The following is a 19978-nucleotide window of genomic DNA, read 5'->3' as shown; positions in this document are numbered from 1 at the left end:
CACATAAAAAGATCACAGTATATAAAATAAAAATAAAAGCAATAACCCAATAACACCCCCCCCCAAAAAAAGAGCCACATTTTAAAAGGGTATGGGATGTTGGTCAGGTCAACCAAAGGCTTGGTTAAAAAGGAACGTTTTTGCCTGGCACCTAAAGGTGTATAATGAAGGCGCCAGGCAAACTTCCCTGGGGAGAGCATTCCACAAATGGATCCACTACATAGAAGACCAGTTCTTGTGTTGCCACCCTCCGGATCTCTCAAGGAGGAGGCACATGAAAGAGGGCCTCAGAAGATGATCTCGGGGTCTGGGTAGGTTCATATGGAAAGAGGCGGTCCTTGAGGTATTACGCTCCTGAGCCGTTTAAGGCTTTATAGGTCAAAACCAGCACTTTGAATTGGGCCAGTGCAGTCAGACCAGAATCGGTGTAATATGCTCAGACCGTCTTGCTCCGGTGAACAACCTGGCTGCTGAATTCTGCACCAGCTGAAGTTTCCAAACTGCCTTCAGAGGCAGCCCTACGTATAACGCTTTGCAGTAATCTAACCTTGAGGTTAGAGTAATAATCATAATCATAAAACTTCTCAAGAACAGTTGAGTTGGCAGTTGCGGTGATAGAATGAGCCACAACATTATTCAAATGACTTCAGCGGGCATTTCAATTTTTAGTTAAGTATTTTTATTTATTTGATTGGGGGGACAGCTGCCCCCCGCTGGCTTCAGCCCATACCCCCAACCAATTGGGTTTGACATGCCAGTGCCTAGCCTTATTACCTAATGCAAGTGCAACTAATCCCTATGTTGACTGAAAAGTAGGTTGGTAATAGTTGGGGTCACATCCATAAAATGTTGGTGCTGTGTGGGTTCTCCGTTCTGCAGCTGGTTCTCCTTTCACATATATATATAAAAGACAAAGAGCATTGCTTCAAGCTACAGTGAAGCTCAAAAGTTTTTTTGCATTGCTACCAGAAAAGACAACTGCAATCTAAACAAACATCACATTTGTTTTAAGAGTTCATATTAAAATCATAGCTGTGTTAATCAAAGAGGACACAAGGATGTGACCTGAGGACTGCATAATTAGAGAGCTTTGGGTTAGCTATGATTGGATTTGAAATTAGTGATTAGCATGTGATAGACCTACTTCTGAAAACGCCAGGCTCCCCAAGCTGCCTTCTGGAGCTCGTTTTTAGAAAAACGGTCATTGTTCCCGATTGCGAAGGTACTGAAACTGCAAGAGCTTTAGCACAGCTGGGGGGTAAGTTTAAAACGTATTGTGCTTCCATTTCATAGAGCTTTTAAAAGCATGTTTTAATGTTAACATAAAGTTAAGGCTGAGCATGTTCTTGGTAATTAATTGGCACTAAACTTAAAATGCATCACAATATTCTCTAAGAGCAAGAGATAAAATTTAATGCATTTAGACAGACATTAGGCAGCAATCGCACACATGCTTACCTGGAAGTAAATCCCATTGAATTCAGTGGTGCTTACTTCTGAGAAGACATGCATACAATTGCACTGTATCTGCATTTTGTCTATATCTTGGGATTTTTATTGCTAGCTTTATTTATTGGTTTGTTACAAAGTATAATAAATCAAAGTACAGTACTGGAGAGAAGAGATACTCCTTGGCTGTGAAAGGAATAGAAGAATAAAAAGACTCTCCAATATATCGTTTTTGAAAAACTTCCTTACTCAGTCAGAATCAACTGGAATTTCAGTACAGTACAGTATTCAGAATCCAAGGATGCAAAAAAACCTGACCATCTCCCCTCATAAAACCAATAGCAAGCCTCTCACAGGTTTCACGATAAAAGTAAATTTGTTTGTTGGATATAACCTTATATACGGTCTTTCAAGCACATCTGAAATAAATCAAATTATTCCCTTTATTATTTGAAAATTTAGCAGTGTGTACAGATATATATATATAGAGAGAGAGAGAGAGAGAGATTTAGGTTGCAGTCCTATACTAACTAAGTCAGATTTATCTTAACGGGGGTCTCCTTTTGAGTAAACGTGTATAGGGCTATTAATTCCATAGTCGGCATACTAAAGGTGCAAACCAGAAACCAGCCACTGGTAAGCATTATTAAAGCCTGACTGGTTTAAATGGAAAAGTGAGAGCAGATGCTTAATACTGGGATGGGGAATAAAAAACAACAACAGGTCTTTTGAAATGTGCCATCTGTCAGGAATGCTTTGATGGTGTTTCCTGCTTGGCAGGGGGTTGGACTGGATGGCCCTTGTGGTCTCTTCCAACTCTATGATTCTATGAAATGTGTAATATTTGTGCATTGTTTCTAAATGGTCTCTCGTCCAAATTTCGATCAGGTTCACACACTTGCTCAGGCATAAGAAGATTCCTTAAAGTGGGTCACAGCACTGGCTCATCTAGCACCAGGGAGGGGGAATATGTGGTCCTCGAGATGTGCAGGGTTTGTTCCCATCTGTCCTAGCCAGAACAGTCAAAAGTGAGGGACGATGTTGATGTTCAATGTTCGCAGTTGTGTTTCAACAGCATCTGAAGGCCCACAAATTGCACTGACTGGCAGTGGCTCTCCAGGGTTACAGTTAGGGGTCTCTTCCCCCCCACCCCACACACCTTTCCTGGAGATGATAGAAATCGTACCTGGGCCTATTTGCATGAAATCAATCTGCTATGCTACCACTATTCCCTATGTTGCAGCATATGCAGTGGGTCCGAAAATAACCAAGAATTACAATTATTTGCTTTGGCCGGATTATGCCCTAAGATAATACGAAAACATACCGGTACATGATACGTGCATGCATGCATACATTTTACTTGTATGCTGCCTTTCCATAACTAAAGCCATGCTCAGAGTGGCTTACAGCATTGGGGGGGGGGAATCACATAACTCCAAACGTAACAAAAGTAGTCATAAGCAATAAATAGCACATAAAAAAGGACGCAACCATATCAAACCATTTCCACACAAATGATAATAAGAGCTAAAAGAGAGATACCCAAAATTAATATCAAAGACAGCAACAACAACAACCCCCCCCCCCAACAAAACCCCCTAAATACCGGTAATTCCTCAAACCCAATAGTCTAATAGGCTCATGACTGAGGTGATATAAGTAAGGGCCACAGAAATCAACACAATTTACTTCAAAGTAAAGGCTGCTTCGGTTTGTTAATTACCTTCATTCCTGCTGATGGCTTGGGCTGGTAGGAGTTGGCGTTCAACATCTGGAGAGGGTGCCATGGGTTCGCCACATGTGATAAAAAGCTTGTGTTTTATTTGTAGTGTCTGCCTTTGTTGTTGTTTTTTTAAAGCCATTTTTGATGCTGTATTTTAATGTATTTCCAGTTGTCTTTTATGACATGGTGATTGGCAATAAGTCACCCTGAACGGTGGCAATAAGTCACCCTGAACGGTGCAGAGGCAGTAGACACCTGTCAGGCCACAACTGGCAATGTCTCCCTGCTCCCACTGTGGCATCTTTTATCTATGCTAAATGCGGTACGTTATCCTAATTTCCTTTAGGTTTTTCTCAAATGATTTGCCTTCTATGAACTCATGATTTTTTTGCTGTTTAATATTTTTTTTCTATATTTTTCACCTCACTTTTTAAAGAACTGTTGTTTTCGAAAGCGGCTCATATCAGAGAGAGGGGAGGGATAGAGAGGCCCTTCCATCAGGCTTACAAACAAAAAAGGCCAGGCATGGGAAGGAACAGGAGCATGGAAGGAAAAATTAGATCCTTGTAAGTCTCTGAATTCTTCAAACTGCTTAACTCTGTGCTTGAAGCAGTATAAGCCGAAGTCTGATATGCCCTGTCATCCCGCTGTGAATATTTCCTACCTCCAAATCCTTTATGGCTTATCATCTGCCTTGAATTATTGGTGCTCCAAACGAATTACAGTAATTCAAAATCGGTACCTCCAGTGCGTTATGCAGACTTATTTCCCAAGTTGGTTTCCAATGCTTTCCCCCAAATGCAACAGAAAACACCACTGGCTTTTGATAACGGTCGACAGCATCACATTGCTTTGTTGTTCTGTTTACTAGAGGGACACAAATGAGTAGCCATTGGCGCCTTAAAATAAAATAAAATGAGAGTATTGATGCCAAGCTGACGACTCCTTTGCTCCTATAACATTTTACAGGCTCCTAACACTTGCTAATGTGCCAATAAATCAATAAATCCCCACACCCTGATGCCCTCTAGATGTTGTTGGGCTCCAGTTCTCATCAGTCCCTGTCATCTTGGCCGAAGGTCCAGGATGGTTGGGGGTTGCAGTTCAACACTATTTGGAAGGCACCACGTTGTAACTTATGTGTGGCCAGCTGGCAGCCAACAAACCTGATCTGTGGTTAGGATGGGAGCCTAACAGACTCTGAAGAATACAAGAAGGGACTTTGCTTTCTCTTCCGCCATTGTATAGGCCTCTCCTTTACCGGTAGTCATGTTAGTAGGGATAGCTGAGTCCCTCAACAAATGGACTAGGGAAAGTTGATATGCCTTCTCCCAGTTCCAGAAGTCTGTTTCTGAAGAAGCCCTTCAGAATACAGTAGGACAACTGTTCTATAGATGTGACCATTAAACCAATATATTCCATGAAGCGCAAGTTATTGAAGTCACTTAAAAGACATTTCCCCACAGGGCGTAGCAATACTAGCCCAAAGTGGAACAATAATGCCATTGTACTTCTTTCTTCCATTGAAAATAGGAACTGGATCATCTGACTCACTGGAGAACTCACATGCTAAATTATTCAAGACCATGGGATAGTTTGGTTTGGGGTTTTTTGGAAACGCCAAAAGCTCTTTCAATATGCTTTGACTGGACTTGAAAAAAATACCCAATGTGTTTAAGAAGCATGGATTCAAACAGAAAAGAAGGTAAAGTATCTACTGAAACACGAGATTAAAATGTTGTCACAGGGTGTGATCTCATTGGCACTCTACTCAGATGCATTCATGGAAGTGTTCTTGGTCCCATGAAGGCATCCACTAACAGAAGATTCCCCCCCTCCTTCACGTCCTGCAGACCTCCCTGATCTCCGCAAATCAGCTGCAGACTGATTTTACAAGAGGAAGTTTGAGGTGGCTTGCGGAGATGCAGATGAAAGGGGGAGCTGGCAAAACCGCTTCTCCTTTTCCAGTAGCAGATGCCTCTACTGAATCAAAAGCTTCCATGAGCACAAAGGCATTGGTTGGATTCCATTTATAATGTTCTCACTCACAAACAAAAAAATATGTACATGCTAGAATACAAAACTTAGATTCAAAAGCAGTAGTACTAAGAGTTATATACTGGCGGAGGAGCAGCAATAATCCCATTGTGTAGCCTATAGAAACACAGCACCCTCAAATGTGGGAGCCCCACTTAGACACTGAACCAATTTCAACAGTGCAGTTCATAAAGGGCCCCTCCAGTGTTGATTTATTGTGCATTCATGATGGTTTGTTCCCATGATCGTATTGGGGTGTTTATATGCAATTCTGCTTCCAATTTTTGCCTGGAAAAGTTTTGGGCAGACATACTGCTTTGTTTCCAATCACTGTGTTCCATAGCTTCTGGCTGAATTCCTACAAGCCCTTCTTCCAAATGCTTTGTTTTGGTGGGTGTATTCTGCAACAATGCCATTGATGCAATAATGGCGCATTGTTGGAGAAACTGCTCCAACAGGTTATGAAGGTCGTGAGGATTTGGAGGAATTGTTGAAGGTTCAGGGCTGAAGAAGCGATAGGCAGCTAGAGAAGCAAAGGCGGCCGAAGCAGCAGAAGGTGGCCGAAAATAAAAGAGACTGCAGTCAAATCTTGAAGTGCACTCACTGGTAGCGAGCGAGCTCTCCGATGCCTCAAACAGAGGCAGGGGCTATTTACTAGGCATTCGTACAACGTCATCAGCATAACACTAACCAATAACAACTCAGCATAACAAGCCCTTCCGGGCGGGAAACAGCCTTAAGAGCAGTTAACCTAGAGGCTTCCTGGCGCGCTTTTGCTGGAGCGGAGGGATCCCGACTCCAGCTCTGTGTTCCTGGCCGGATCTTCTTTTTCCTCCCGCGCGTGGCAGCGCGGAAGGATCAGCACGGCGGCTGCGCGCGCGGGAGGCGCCAAAGCGTATTCCCACAGCGCATTAGCAGTGGATTTAAACTGGACCATCCACACTTCAGTCAGCTTTATTAGTTGTTCTGCTTTGCTTCCCCAATGTTAATGGATTCCTCCTGTCTGGAGGGTTGTTCTTTCCCTAAAGTGTAATGAGAGTGGGACAAAAAGCAAGATGAAAGCCCAGAACTTTTGTGGTATGAAAGGTTATGGGATTTCAGCAGGAAGCTCTGGGACATACCTATTGCAGACAAAGTAGTATAATTACCTCAAAACTTTTGCTGATGCCAATTATATTGACTATGGTCAAATATAGCTGTCTGTGAGCCCAGGCAACAAAAGGACATCTGGGGGGAACGGACCGTAACTTTTCATTGCACAAATGGGTGATAATACCATCATGACTCTGAACACTTATGGCCTAATTCTGAAGAAAACAATTACACTTGACACAGAGAGTCTTCCCTCCACCCCCAGTAAGTTAAATTTTTGGTGAGTCCCAAAACAGTTAGAAGAGACAGGAAAATCATTTACATTGTCCTGCTTCTGTTGGCTAGATATGTACATTTTATATGACAATATTCACATGTGGTACAAACAGGCGTGTATGCTCTTTGTAGTGCAATGCATGGAAATGTCAAAATAGACCCAATGAACAGTCGTAGCTGTTGGTCTTACCTCACTGGACTTTTCAAACAGAATGCTAACCACATGGTATAGCTCTGAGCATGGCAAGGTCTAATTTCTCTTTGAGAAAAAGGAGCATTAATTCTATAATTAAATGGCACTGCTTCACAGGAAATGGTTAGGAGGCACGCATAGGAGGTGCTTATTTTTTTCAGTGGTTATATAAGATTATAACTGTGCATCCTGCAAGCACCATTCCCTAGTACTAGCTGAAGTGGAAATTAATTTCTGGATGCTTTGAATTAACTGATGCCCTCCAAGGAATAAAAGTGCTCATTTGGTGTCACAGGAAAAGTTAGACAAAACTGGTACCCAGCCCTGTTATCTGTATTGTGTGTTCTCTTGGCATGGGCAAGTGTTTAAAAATGATCAGCAGTGAAGGATTTAATTTTTTCAGGTGCCTTTCTTGCGCTATTATGGTAGAGCAGCGGCTCGTGTGTCTTCTCATTTAGTTAGGATCAAACTAAATGTTATATGGCATGCTTGTTGTTGTTGTTGTTGTTGTTGTTTTCTTTATTAAATAGCAGCTGTGGAAGAGGAGTAGAAAGATAAACTGTTGTTTTCTGTCTCCTACTTCTGCCTCTCACTCAGAAATTATTGTACTTCATCTCTGACTGAAAGACAGCATCATCATTTAAGCAAAGAGTTACAGAGGTGTCCTGCTTTCCTAAGGAAACCCAGGCCCTCTGAGGTTTAAGATAATGAAAGGCAAGCTGTTATCACCTTAGGGTCTCAGTGTCCTAAGTAAAAGGCAATCAGATTTCATGCACAGTTAAGGCAAATTCAATAATAACACAGCCAGATCTATATTTCATTTTACGTGTATTTTATTGTCATGGTTTCTCTGCGATGATTTTGGGAACTGTAGGTTAGTTTTAGGGTGAGTTCTTTTCTTTTCATTGATATGGATTTAAAGGGGGGTTTAGACCACATTCTGGTTCATTGGGTGGGGTTGATTTCATATCCTATGTCATCCTCCCATTGTTTTTTGATTGCATCTAGGGAGTTTGTGGGATTCTTGAGTAGTATTTTGTATATTGCGGATACCATCCCTCTGCCGTGTCCCTTTGTTGTTAGGATGAGGTTTTCGAAGGTTGTCAGGGGTCTAGTTGCTGCTGATTTTACTGCTGGATTGTTTAAGAGGGCATGTAATTGGTGTTGTGCTAACCAGGGCATTTGGGTGTCTTCTAATTTGTCCTGTATTTCTTGTGTTGACAAAAGTTTGCTATTTTTATAAAAGTCTATTAGGCAATATAAGCCTTTGGATTACCAGGTTTTTATTTGGATGTTTTCTGCTGCATGGTGGGATAGTGGATGGTAGGCCAGGGGAATTAGTGGGGATGGGTTTGGGGATAGTTTGCCTGTTTCCGTTTTTCATGCTTTGAACATGGTTTGTGCGTATCTGTTAAGTGTTGTGGGAATTTTTCTTAGACTGTTTGGGAGGAGTGGGTATGCTGTGGTGCAGATATTTTCAATTGTGTCCCTCTCTAGGTGAATCCATTGTTTTGTCTCATCTTCTAGTATATATGGGATTATATGACGTATTTGGTTGGCACTGTAGTATGCTTCTATGTTGGGGATTCCCCATCCTCCTTCTGAGGTGGGGAGGTGCAAGTATTTGGTGCTTATTCTTGGTTTTTTGTGTGAGAAGATAAAAGAGTGTAGTTTTCTCAGCCATTTGCAGAGTTGGGTTGGGGGAATCCAGATTGGGAGGGTTTGGAACAGGTAGGTTAGTTTTGGAAGGGTGATCATTTTGATCATGGCTATTTTGTTTGAGAGTGGAATTCATGTTGTTCCATCTCTTTAGGTTTTTGTTTATTTGCTGCCACAGGGGTTTGTAGTTGTGAAAGTATAATTTATTGAGGTTTTTGGTTATTTGTACCCTTAGATATCTGAACTTGGTGTGACAGAGTTTTATATTGGTGATATTAGTGAGTTCTCTTTGGATGTGTATGGGGGGGGGGGGTGTTGAAGCACATGGCTTCCGAGTTTGCAAAATCTACCTGTAGGCCCGACACCGTTGCAAATGTGTTGAGTTCTCTGATTGGGGAGGATGCTGTGTTTAAGGGTTTTGGTGTTGTGACCATTAGGTCGTCTGCAAAAAGCCCTAATTTATAGGTTCTGCCTTTTATTTCCACCCCCTTGATGTCTGTGGCTGCTCAGATTCGGATTGCTAAGGGTTCTAGTGCCAGGATAAATAGGAAGGGAGACAGTGGGCATCCTTGTTTTGTGCCTCTTTGGATTGCTATGGTATTGTGAGTCCATATTATTAATTCTGCATTTTACTGAGGCTTGGGAGTGTATTTGTTTGAGGGTTTGTAGGAAGTTGGGGCCAAATTTCATGCTAGTTAGTACTGCTAATAGGTATTTCCCCTCTAAGCAATCAAAAGCTTTGAGGATGTCTAGGGACATAATTGTCAATGGGAGTTTAGTTGCCTTGCTGTGTTCGATTAGGTTCAGTAGTTTCCGGATGGGGTCTGTAATATTGCGACCAGGGACAAAGCGAGTCTGGTCTAGGGCTATTAACTTGGATAAGAATGTTTTCAGGCGGTTGGCCAAGATTGATGTGAATATCTTGTAGTCTTGGTTTATTAATGAGGTCAGGCGGTATGATTCTACTTTGAGGCTGTCCTTAAATGGTTTTGGGATGGAGACTATTTTGGAGAGGGTCCAGGTTTGGGGGATGGGCCCTCCTTTCATGATGTCATTAAATAGGCGTGTCATGTAGGGCATCAGGGGTTCTTTGAATTTCTTATAGAATTCTGCTGTGAAGCCATCTGGGCCTGGGGCTTTGTGTGATTTTAAGTGTTTGAGGACCGTGTCTATTTCCTCTGGGGTGATAGGACTGTCCATGAATTCCTGTTCCTCGTTAGTTAGAGTAGGCATGTTCAGTCCTGTTAGGAATTCTCTGATTTCCTTCTCAGGTGGGTTACGGGAGGTATATAGGTTCTTTGGGGGAGAATGTCATGCTGCCATCTTTTTTTTTTTTTTTTTGGTGATGCAGTGTATTCTTGCTTTGAGTGCTTTTTTCCTACATCTATTTGCTAATAGTCTGGAGTTTTTCCTTCCATAGAAGCACAGTTTGGAGTATAAAATGTTGATAGGAATAGGAATAGGAATAAGAATAGGAATAATTTATTATTGGCCAAGTAAATTTTCCAACATACTTGGAATTTGTTTCGGCTACATTGCAATGTAAACATACAGACACTGTTCCTCTCACAATACAGTACAAAGAAGCAAAGAAACCCCACCCATAATTTACCTCCCCTTCAGCTATACAACTATGAATTTTACAATTTAAATTTTGTATATGAAGTCCTGTAGCGACGTCCAGATGGAAGTAAATTAAGCAGATGATGACCGGGATGTAAAGGATCCGCTACAATTCTCTCTGCTCTCTTCCTAACTCGGGTAGCATAAATTGTCTCTATTGAAGGCAAGCTAACACCAATTACCCTTTCTACAATTCTTACAGCTCGTTGGAGCCTTTTCTTGTCTCTCTTGGAGGCTGTACCGTACCAAGCTGTTATAGAATTAGAGAGAACAGCTTCAATGGTGCCTCTGTAGAATTGGATCAGCACTTCCTGGGGCAATTTAAATTTCCTTAGTTGACACAGGAAATACAGCCTCTGGTGGACCTTTTTTTGATCATTGTTTCGTTGATTTATAGGGAGTCTATTTCTCTTCTTTTTTTGTTCTATAAGTTGAAGGAGTTTTTTAGATCCTGTTTGTTTGTAGCGTGATGAGAGGGTGGTGATGTCTTGTTCTAAATTGTTAATTTTGGAGGAGGTTTGTTTTTTAAGGAGTGTTTTTCTCTTTTATGCAAGCTCCTCAGGTAACCACTTTAATCGCATCCAATAAGAGGGGGGTTGTTATATTGTCTACATCATTTCCCTTGAAGTAGCTTTGGAGAGTTTTTGTGAGACTCTCTCTAATTTGTATGTTTGTAGTTAGGGTGGGACTGAAGGACCATGATGAGGTTCCTTCTCCTATTTTAACAGTGACTTCTACTGGGGTGTGATCTGTGATTTTGATGTTGCCTATGTTTGTTGATACCACTAAAGCAGTGTTTTTCAACCTTTTTTGGACAAAGGCACACTTGTTTAATGAAAAAAATAATGAGGCACACCACCATTAGAAAATGTTAAAAAATTTAACTCTGTGCCTATATTGACTATATATAAAGTAATTTTTCAATTTTTCCCACGGCACACCAGGCAACATCTCGCGGCACACTAGTGTGCTGCGGAACAGTGGTTGAAAAACACCGCACTAAAGGGATTAGACCCTGTGTGAGCAGAATGCTGTCCAGTCTGGATACTGTACCATGGCGTCCGGATTGGAATGTATGGCTGGTGTCTCCTGGGTTTTGCTCACCCCAGATGTCATAAAGACCCCTGATTTTTTAGCGTTTTTAGTAGCTTGTAAGAGTCCCTGGCTGTTGGGGGGTGTTTTTGAGGAAGGTTGCCCATGAGGTTGTAGGGTGAGTGTTTTTCAGGGATATGCCTTTCATATTTAGGTTGAGGTCACCTCCTATGATTGCTTCCTCTTCAGAGAAGGAGAGGAACTTGTTTAGTGTCTTCTGGAAGAATTCTAGTTGTTTCAAGTTTGGGGCGTATATAGAGCCAATTGTCAGTTTAATTTTGCCATCTAGTGTCTCTTTAACGAAAATGAATCTGCCTTTCTTATCCTTTAGGACTGTTGTGGCTTTGAAGTTCAGGTCTCTACTAAGTATCACAGCTACCCCTCGGGCTTTTCCTGAGCCATTTGCCACCCATTGTTACTGAAGCGGGGGTCGCTCAGGAGTTTGTTCCGTTTGGGTGGGTTGTGTATTTCTTGTATGAAGGTGATGTGTGGTTTCATGTTAGTTATGTATGAGGTGATGCGTTTTCTTTTGATGGGGTTTCCCAACCCCCTCACGTTTAGTGTAATTGCTTTTAAGTTAGCCATCTTGCTTCCCTATTGTGTAGGACGATTCCTTGCCAACCCGTCTGGGTTGTCCTGTGTCTCTCACTTCATGTTGTTTAGTGAACCAATGGAGTTGCGCTGACCTAGGGTGTGGTGGGTTGGGGCCTAGTGGGGTTGGAGTTAGATTTGGGTTAAAGAGTAGGGGGTAGGTTGTAAAGGGTTTCCTATATGTAGTCATATAGGTTTGGGGTATTTTGGAGCCTTTGGCGATAAGCTAGTTGGCCCTGGGTCTCAGCTGGTGTGAAGGGCCGTGTTCAGGGACAGGCCATCCCCCTTGTCATTTGTGATAGGGGGTGTCCAGCAAGATGGTGTGAAGCGTCTTTGTGACGCCAATGTCGTGTATAAGGTTCAGAAGCAATGTTGCCGTGTAAATAGCAACATCGTCAGTGTGTTAGGGTGTGTGTGTGTATGTATTGGTACGCTCTAGTGCAGGGGTCAGCAAACTTTTTCAGCAGGGGGCCGGTCCACTGTCCCTCAGACCTTGTGGGGGGCCGGACTATATTTTGAAGAAAAATATGAATGAATTCCTATGCCCCACAAATAACCCAGAGATGCATTTTTAAATAAAAGCACACATTCTACTCATGTAAAAACACCAGGCAGGCCCCACAAACAACCCAGAGATACATTTTAAATAAAAGGACACATTCTACTCATGTAAAAACACGCTGATTCCCAGACCGTCCGCGGGCCGGATTTAGAAGGCGAATGGGCCGCATCCGGCCCCAGGGCATTAGTTTGGGGACCCCTGCTCTAGTGCCACCATTGTGTTGGTTAGTTATCAAATTTTATCCTGATTGTGGGTTGTGTTATGAAGGTTGGAGGGATTGTTTTTCCTTAGTGTGAAGTGGGTGTGTGTGTTGAAGGTGTGGGTTGTTGGGTGATGGGGAATGTGGTTGAAGTTGTCTGGACTGGTGTTGGGGTGGGGGTTTCTGTGGCGGTGTGGTGTTGGGGGTGGGATGTTGATGGTGTTAGCTACTTTTATGGCTTATGGGGAGGGGGGAGGAAAGGGGAGGGGGGAGAATCACCAGTCCTGCAGTTTAGGATGTTTTCCGGTTGCCTGAATACCTGTTTCTGGAAGCTGCAGAGGAGGAGAGGGCTTCTGTGCTCAGGTCCTGCTTGCCGGCTTCCCACAGGCATCAGGTTGGCTGCTGTGAGGACAGGATGTTGGACTAGATGGGCCATTCACCTGGTCCAGCAGGCTCTTCCTATGTTCTTAACACAAACCAGTTATTCCATAGCTTTGTATAGTTTTCCATAGCTATAATGTGAAACTGAACCATTGGTATAATTCGGTGCTGAAATTCCTCTGCTTGTAATTGTGGTAGCTTGTGCAAAATTAATATAATGTGGCAGCTTCAAAGCAGGACTCTGTGTTCCAGAAAAGAGACAGGTTTCCACCTAAAGTAGACTGCGAATCACTATCCCCCCATTTTATATATAGCAAGCATAATAAGTCCCGTTAATTGACTGAAGCTCTTTATTCCCACAGGAGAAACTGAAACTGTGCCAGTGATTAACCCTGCAACACAGCTTGCCCAGGTAAAAATGAGCAACTTTCTTTAAGTAATCCCAAACATTTAAGGAATTAGCAAGGCTTTTGATAACTCTCAGTAAAAAATCATAACACATCAGACTAGCCAAACAGAGACTTGGTTTAAAACCTTAATGCTATTAATAGCTCCCCAAAATATCTGACATTGAAAAGGCAATTCAACAGTGCAAGATATGCTCTGATACTTAACCCTTCTTCAATTTGGGGTTAAATAATCTGGAATAACTATTACATTCTGTTTTCATGAAGTCTTAGGCCACATTTGCATTTTACATTTAAAGCAGTATCTTATCACTTTAAACAGTCATGCCTTCCCTGCAAGGAATCCTGGCAACTGTAGTTTGTTAAACGAGTGCAGAGAGTTAGATGTTGTTAAGTAGGAGTCATTAATCCTTACCTTTTGGGGAAAGGTGAATGCTCTCAAAATGAATATTATTCTCCGATTTATCTATATTCTGAGAGGACTTCCAGATTTTATATCCGGATCATACTTCTAAAAGATAAACTCCCTGTTTAGGAAATGCCTCTGGGGCTCAAAAATACTGAGAATATCCACTCCCTGACCTGTTCCATATTTTGCCGACCAAAGGGGGCAACCCTAGCTTCCAAAGACCCCTGTGGTAAAAAATGGTCATTGGACATCATTGTGATGTCATTTGATTGGCAGGCAGGCAGCTCCACCCACCTGGCAAACTTGGCCTGCATGGGGTGGGTTAGATAAGAATCTGACCCCACCCCCTGGGCTAAAGAAGTTCTCTACCCCTGATGCAAGAGCAGGTGTCTGCCGTGTTTGGCTTGGTAGGTCACAAGAGGTGCAGGCCTGGTCAAGATCTAAGGAGATCTGTACATTTGCTGTACATCTGCATTTGCAGATTACGCCGGGGTGTGTGTGGTGGTTCTTGTTAAGTTGTGTGGTCCTCATAGTCTTGGAAATATAGAGCCAGGTTCTTTAATTCGTCTGGAAAGAACGAGGTATGAATGTTCAAGGATCGGGGCTTCCTCAATGGGGGACATTGTCAATGCTTTGTTTATTTATCGGTCTAGGAACAGTTATAGTCTGTTTGTATGTTTAAAAAGCAATTTCTTCCAATAAAAGAACAAAATAAAAGCAATAAGGGGAAACGTAATAATATTGCTTATCAGTAAGAGCTTATTTCGTAATATTGCTGTTTATTTAAACACGTAGGCAGCGTACAAAAATTAAAGACTGAAGCAGGTCCTGCATGCAGAATTGCATCTAAAGGTAGAGACAAGGCACATTACGGAAGAAAGGAAAGGAAGAAGGGAAAGAGGCTAATTTGGGAAGAGGCACGATGAACAAGTGTGTCTTGGATGTAATGCCTCTGTTCCCTTTCCACTGACTTCTCAGTGCCTGCTGAAAGAGACAACTTCCTCGTCCAACATGCCATTTAAGTAGAGGTCTTTTCCATGCTGCATCTGCATTGGAGCTGTTTTTAAGATTTCTTTTGTGTGTTTGTCACCTGGGTCTCCTATGGGAGAAAAGGCAGATAGAAATGTAATAAGAATAAATAAAAACCAGTGAGTAAGATCAGGGTGGAAGGTCATTCCAGTGTCAGGAGAAAGAGGCACAGGTAGGGAGCAGAGAGGTTAAATCTGAGGTTAAAGTGGAAGATTGGCATCTCTAATAAAACAACAAAGGGTCCGGCGGGGACTATAGACTCAGTGGTAACAAGGCATCTGCTTTGCTTGCAAAAGGTCTCCGGTTCAGTCCTGAAACACTGGAGAGCTGCTGCCAGTCAGTATAGACAGTATGGAGCTAGATGGGCAAATATTCTATAAAGCAGTTTTATTTGTTCTTATGTAATCCATTTCTGCAGCATTAGCAATGATAATTAATTCTGGTTCATTTAGTTGCAGGCTCTGGCTTCTGAACTGAAAACCGGTTTCACTGAAGCAATGCAGGAACTATCGAGGATCCAACATGGGGAGTATGCTCTTGAGGAGAAGGTCCAAAGCTGCCGCTGTGCCATGGAGGAGAAAGTGGCAGAGATGAAGAATTCTCTTAATTGTTTCAAGGTAGGCCGCGTCCATTGACAACCAGCCCCTTTTTCTAGGGAGGGAATTAGGCCTGCTTGGGAGCTAGAAGCAGAGAGAGAGAGAGAGAGAGCTGCCTCGTGACATCTAGCACATGTAGAATGCAGAAATACTGGCTGCAGTAAATTAATTACTGCCAGGCATATTCCCCAACGTATTCTGAACATATTAAGTTGTTGTTGGCATCCATCCGTCTCGAGAGACAATGGAGTGTTCCTTCTGGGGGGGGGGGTGAAGTCAAACCGCTGTGTCAGCATCACCAAAACGACCTTCAGTGCAAGTCTGGGGGTGCAAGCCTGGGTGGTGGTTATGGAGGTCCTGGAATGCCCAGACGATGACCGCCCCCCCCTCACCTCCTGCCTCACTGATGTCGTCCAAAGGAAAGCAGAGCAATATGATTGGCACCAGCTTGGCTACAGAAGTTGCCAGAAGGAGGCGTACAAGACACCATCCAACTATTTTAGGGACTTCACTCTGGATTTGTGTAGGCTGGGTGTAGGCAAACTAAGGCACGGGGGGCCGGATCCAGCCCATTCGCCTTCTAAATCCAGCCCATGGATGGTCCGGGAATCAGCATGTTTTTACATGAGTGGAATGTGTCCTTTTATTTAAAATGCATCTCTGGGTTATTTGTGGGGCATAGGAATTCGTTCATTTCCCCCCTCCAAAATATAGTCCGGCCCCTCCACAAGGTCTGAGGGACAGTGGACCGGCCCCCTGCTGAAAAAGTTTGCTGACCCCTGGTTACTCCTTAACCTTTTCTTCTCCCAAAGATCCCACAAGGCAGTGGAGGTTTAGGGTCAGAGTTTTCCTTCTCCTTGATGGGCTACCTTCCCAGGTTGATGAGCCCCACCTGCCTCTATTTGGGGGTAATCAGCAATAAGCACATGTGAGCAGCAATCCAGTCTGATTTTGTTCCCTTGTGTTATTCCAGATTAGTATTACCAAGGTGCTATACCTCACTGTCATAAACCTTGACTCCTAAATCCTTGTCCTGCATGAGACTGAGCAAAGCGGAAGTCTCATGCAAGGCAATAGAAGAAGCAAGTTGCAAGCTAGCTGCCCTCTCTAATTTTAAACTTGCCCTCACTCTTTATGAGGTGAAAGGACTCCAGATATATGCAAACAACTCTTTTTGTACTTAAGTACCACAGGTACCAGGGATGCAGGTGGCGCTGTCGGTTAAACCAGTGTTTTTCAACCTTTTTTGGGCAAAGGCACACTTGTTTCATGAAAAAAATCACGAGGCACACCACCATTAGAAAATGTTAAAAAAATTAACTCTGTGCCTATATTGACTATATATAAAGTAATTCTCTTGAATAGGAATCAAATAAACAAATTTTTCCCACGGCACACCAGGCAACATCTCGCGGCACACTAGTGTGCCGCGGAACAGTGGTTGAAAAACACTGGGTTAAACCACAGAGCCTAGGGCTTGTCAATCAGAAGGTCGGCGGTTCGAATTCCCGCCACGGGGTTATCTCCCGTTGTTTGGTCCCAGCTCCTGCCCACCTAGCAGTTCGAAAGCACCCCCCAAAATGCAAGTAGATAAATAGGTATCGCTCTGGTGGGGAGGTAAACGGCGTTTCTGTGCCGTTTTAGACAAGTTTGCTCAGATTGGAGCTACTTTGCATGACTGTTCTATATACCCACTCGATGGAAACGATGGAATGAATGCTGAAAGGCTCCCCTGGCGTGAGAGGCGGGGAGCCTGTAGGTTGGACAGTATAGAGAACCCCTGGGGTGGCAGCCCAGAGGCTCGAGAACAACAATCATGGAAAATGCAATGTGGAGCTGAGAGTGGAGGGAAGATACTTTGTGATAAAGTTGCTGCAACTGTTATCAGGAAGAATGCTACATTCTGGAGGAGAGGAAGCTACAATTGAAGGAAATAAATGAAGGAAAAGAAGCAAAACTGATCATAAAACAACTAGAGACTGGACTGGTTGAATGTGGGGGGGGGAGAGACCGGCGGGGGATGGGAAAGGCAAAGGGAAGGGTGATGATGGACAGGAGGGGGGTAGGGTAAAGTAAGATTTAATGGGGATTTTATAAAGGCTGACCACGGTACTCCGACACCAGAGGGAAAACGGACTAGGAGATGGAAGAATTACTTAGGTATTTGTTAATATGTGTTGATTTTTATATATTTGAAATTGGAATCAGGAGAAATATAGACTACAGCATAACAAAGTTAAGTGAACAGAGGATAAAAGAAGTGGAGATGTAGAATTTGATGTTTTATTTGATATGAATAAGATTTAGGATTTAAAACATGTGGATTATAATTGTAAGATTAAGATTAGATATAAGAAAGTAGATTTTACAATGTTACAAAGTTACTAAAGAAGACTAGAAATGAACGCAAAAGAGAGGATGTGAGGAAGTCCCAAGTTTAGGATTATAAAGAGGATAAGGATGAGTAATTAAGTGTTGTTGTTTTTTTGTGTCTGTATTTTATGTGGTTTTTGTAGTGTATGTATTTGTGTTTTGTGTATTTTTGTTATTAAAATCCAATAAATTCTTTCTGCCACAGGTACACTGTTGTGTTTGGCTATTCATTAGCCTCAGTGAGAATAAAAGCACTTTTTCAAAACAACAACAACACTGTACCTTCTGGTAAATTAACCAATCAATCCACAGTTGCTTGCATTTCTTAAGGTTAGGATATTGCGCCCCAATTCTGCACATGCACTTGTATGTTCAAGATGCTTCAGGAAAAGATCTACCTTTCTTAACACATGTTGCTATCATTTGTCTTTTTAATCAGGATGAGCTCAGTGATGCCAAGTCCATGATTGAGGAAATCAGTGCTAAGCAGGAGGAGATGCAGCAGAAGATTGAACAGCTGCAGCAGGAGAAGCGGAAAGAATCTCGCAAGCTCAAAGCAAAGTAAGTGATTGTAGACTAAACTTTCTTCAAATCCCTGCGTAACTTCAAAGCACTGGTTCTCTCCCCCCCCCACCCCGTGCTGCAGTGGTATATTTTTTGGAGTGCCTCAGCTCCTCCTGGCAGTCCCCCAAGTCATACCCCTCAGAAAGTCCAGTTTATTCGGGTCAACAGACAGTGATAGAATAGATGTTTATATAATAACTTCAGCTTGTAAAATGCATTGGGCTTTAGCAAAAGATCTTCAACCAGCAGAAACACAACATTTAGCTTTTAATTAGAAATGCAAACAGTCTTGCAAAGAGGTATTACAACTAAAACTGCTAGCATGAAGTAGAAGCCCCAGCCAAGAAAAGGAAAGAAGTACCCAGCCTCTGCTTGATTATTTTCCTTATTTTCTTACCTCCCTTATGCTAATGTTTCAGAAACAAGCTGTGCTCTTCCCTTGTTATGTTCCCCCCTCTTCATGGCCTACTCATAGAATTCTAGCTTCAATATACTACCTAATATTGTGACAGTGTGTTTGAAACAAGAGATATATTACTGTATTTGTTTTTACATTTAACTTTTGTAAATTCTTATGCCTTAAAGCAAACGTGTGTCTCCCAAGTGTATGCTCTGGTAGCCTTGCTTTTATTTTATTTTTGCCTCAGAAGAATACAGAAGGAGGAGCATGGGTCACAAACAGTCCCTACACCTCTACAAGGAAGTCCCTTTCGATCACTAAACCTTCCGGAGCCAGTTTTGATCAATGAAGATTTTGTAAAGCTGTTGCATAACGCAACGTACGAGAAAGGTAGTTATTTTGTTTGTCCGACTCTACCCCATCCTATCCTGTATGCTCAAGGCAGCTTACAATATTTTAACACCTCCTCCTCCTCCCTCTCCCCACCTGAAATCTTTCACTTCCATGAGATCCTACCTTGCCATTTGGCAGGTAAACGTGTCTTCCTCAGATGGTGTGGTGCCCAGAATGGATTTTCCCATTTACAAATGTTTCTGTGGGGCCAAAGGTTTAGCAGCTCCTCCTATTGTGCTATAACTCCTTTTCATTAAAAAGAGAGACAGAGGCAGAAATATGTGTTAGGAATAATTCAGGAGTCCTTTAAAAGAGTAAAAATGGGGCCATAAAGGGACACCCACCTCATGGGTTACAGTGAATGGCTACTGAGCTGCAAATGTCTGTAGCTGCATCATGCCCACTGATTGGACAGAAAATACCAGGTTGTATATTGTTGTTTATAAGGGAAGCAGTGGTAGGAATGACCCTTCTGGAAGCAGCACGGAACCCTCTGTAAAATTTGAGCGAACGCATTATGTAAAAAAAATAAAATTCCTGAGCAAAAGCGTTTATTTGGAAGCAACCATAGATCATAGGTGTTCTGAGACTCGTCCGTTGAGGCTGCGAAACAGCAAACGTGCAATGGAGTCCAGCATGCTTCCACTGCGTCTTGCTTCTCCCAGCTCCAGCAGAGTAACCTCAAGGGTGTATTATCCTTGCAGTAAATCACTCGCATGCAGCTTCTGCTAATCTACTAAGCTTTATTGTACAGCAGCATAAAACAACAAACAGCCAGGAGAGAGCGGAGACATGACGCTCCTCCTGTTGCAGCCAAACAGAAAGTAAAACCGTTCACATAACAAAGCATAATAACCTGTATGTGAACACACCCCAGTGACAGGACATCACTTCCCATGAGCTGTTAACCCTGTAAGCTCTGGGTTT

At 42.6% G+C, this 19978-nt stretch overlaps 1 protein-coding gene across 1 annotated transcript in view; it reads left to right on the top strand.

Annotated features, from left to right (window-relative positions):
• The first annotated feature begins 1120 nt into the window (after positions 1-1120).
• The window catches only part of ARHGEF33 (Rho guanine nucleotide exchange factor 33), a 31001-nt gene continuing 12143 nt past the window's right edge, over positions 1121-19978 (top strand). The window contains exons 1-6 of the mRNA XM_033145024.1: positions 1121-1258; positions 4709-4880; positions 13243-13292; positions 15178-15342; positions 18134-18255; positions 18906-19048. Coding sequence (XP_033000915.1) covers positions 4844-4880; positions 13243-13292; positions 15178-15342; positions 18134-18255; positions 18906-19048 — 517 coding nt within the window. The 5' untranslated portion in view covers positions 1121-1258; positions 4709-4843. The remainder of the gene's footprint in view (positions 1259-4708; positions 4881-13242; positions 13293-15177; positions 15343-18133; positions 18256-18905; positions 19049-19978) is intronic.

This window comes from Lacerta agilis, chromosome 3 (assembly GCF_009819535.1).
Source record: "Lacerta agilis isolate rLacAgi1 chromosome 3, rLacAgi1.pri, whole genome shotgun sequence".
In the NCBI taxonomy this organism is placed as follows: domain Eukaryota; kingdom Metazoa; phylum Chordata; class Lepidosauria; order Squamata; family Lacertidae; genus Lacerta; species Lacerta agilis.
This window is presented reverse-complemented; position numbering and strand designations above follow the sequence as displayed.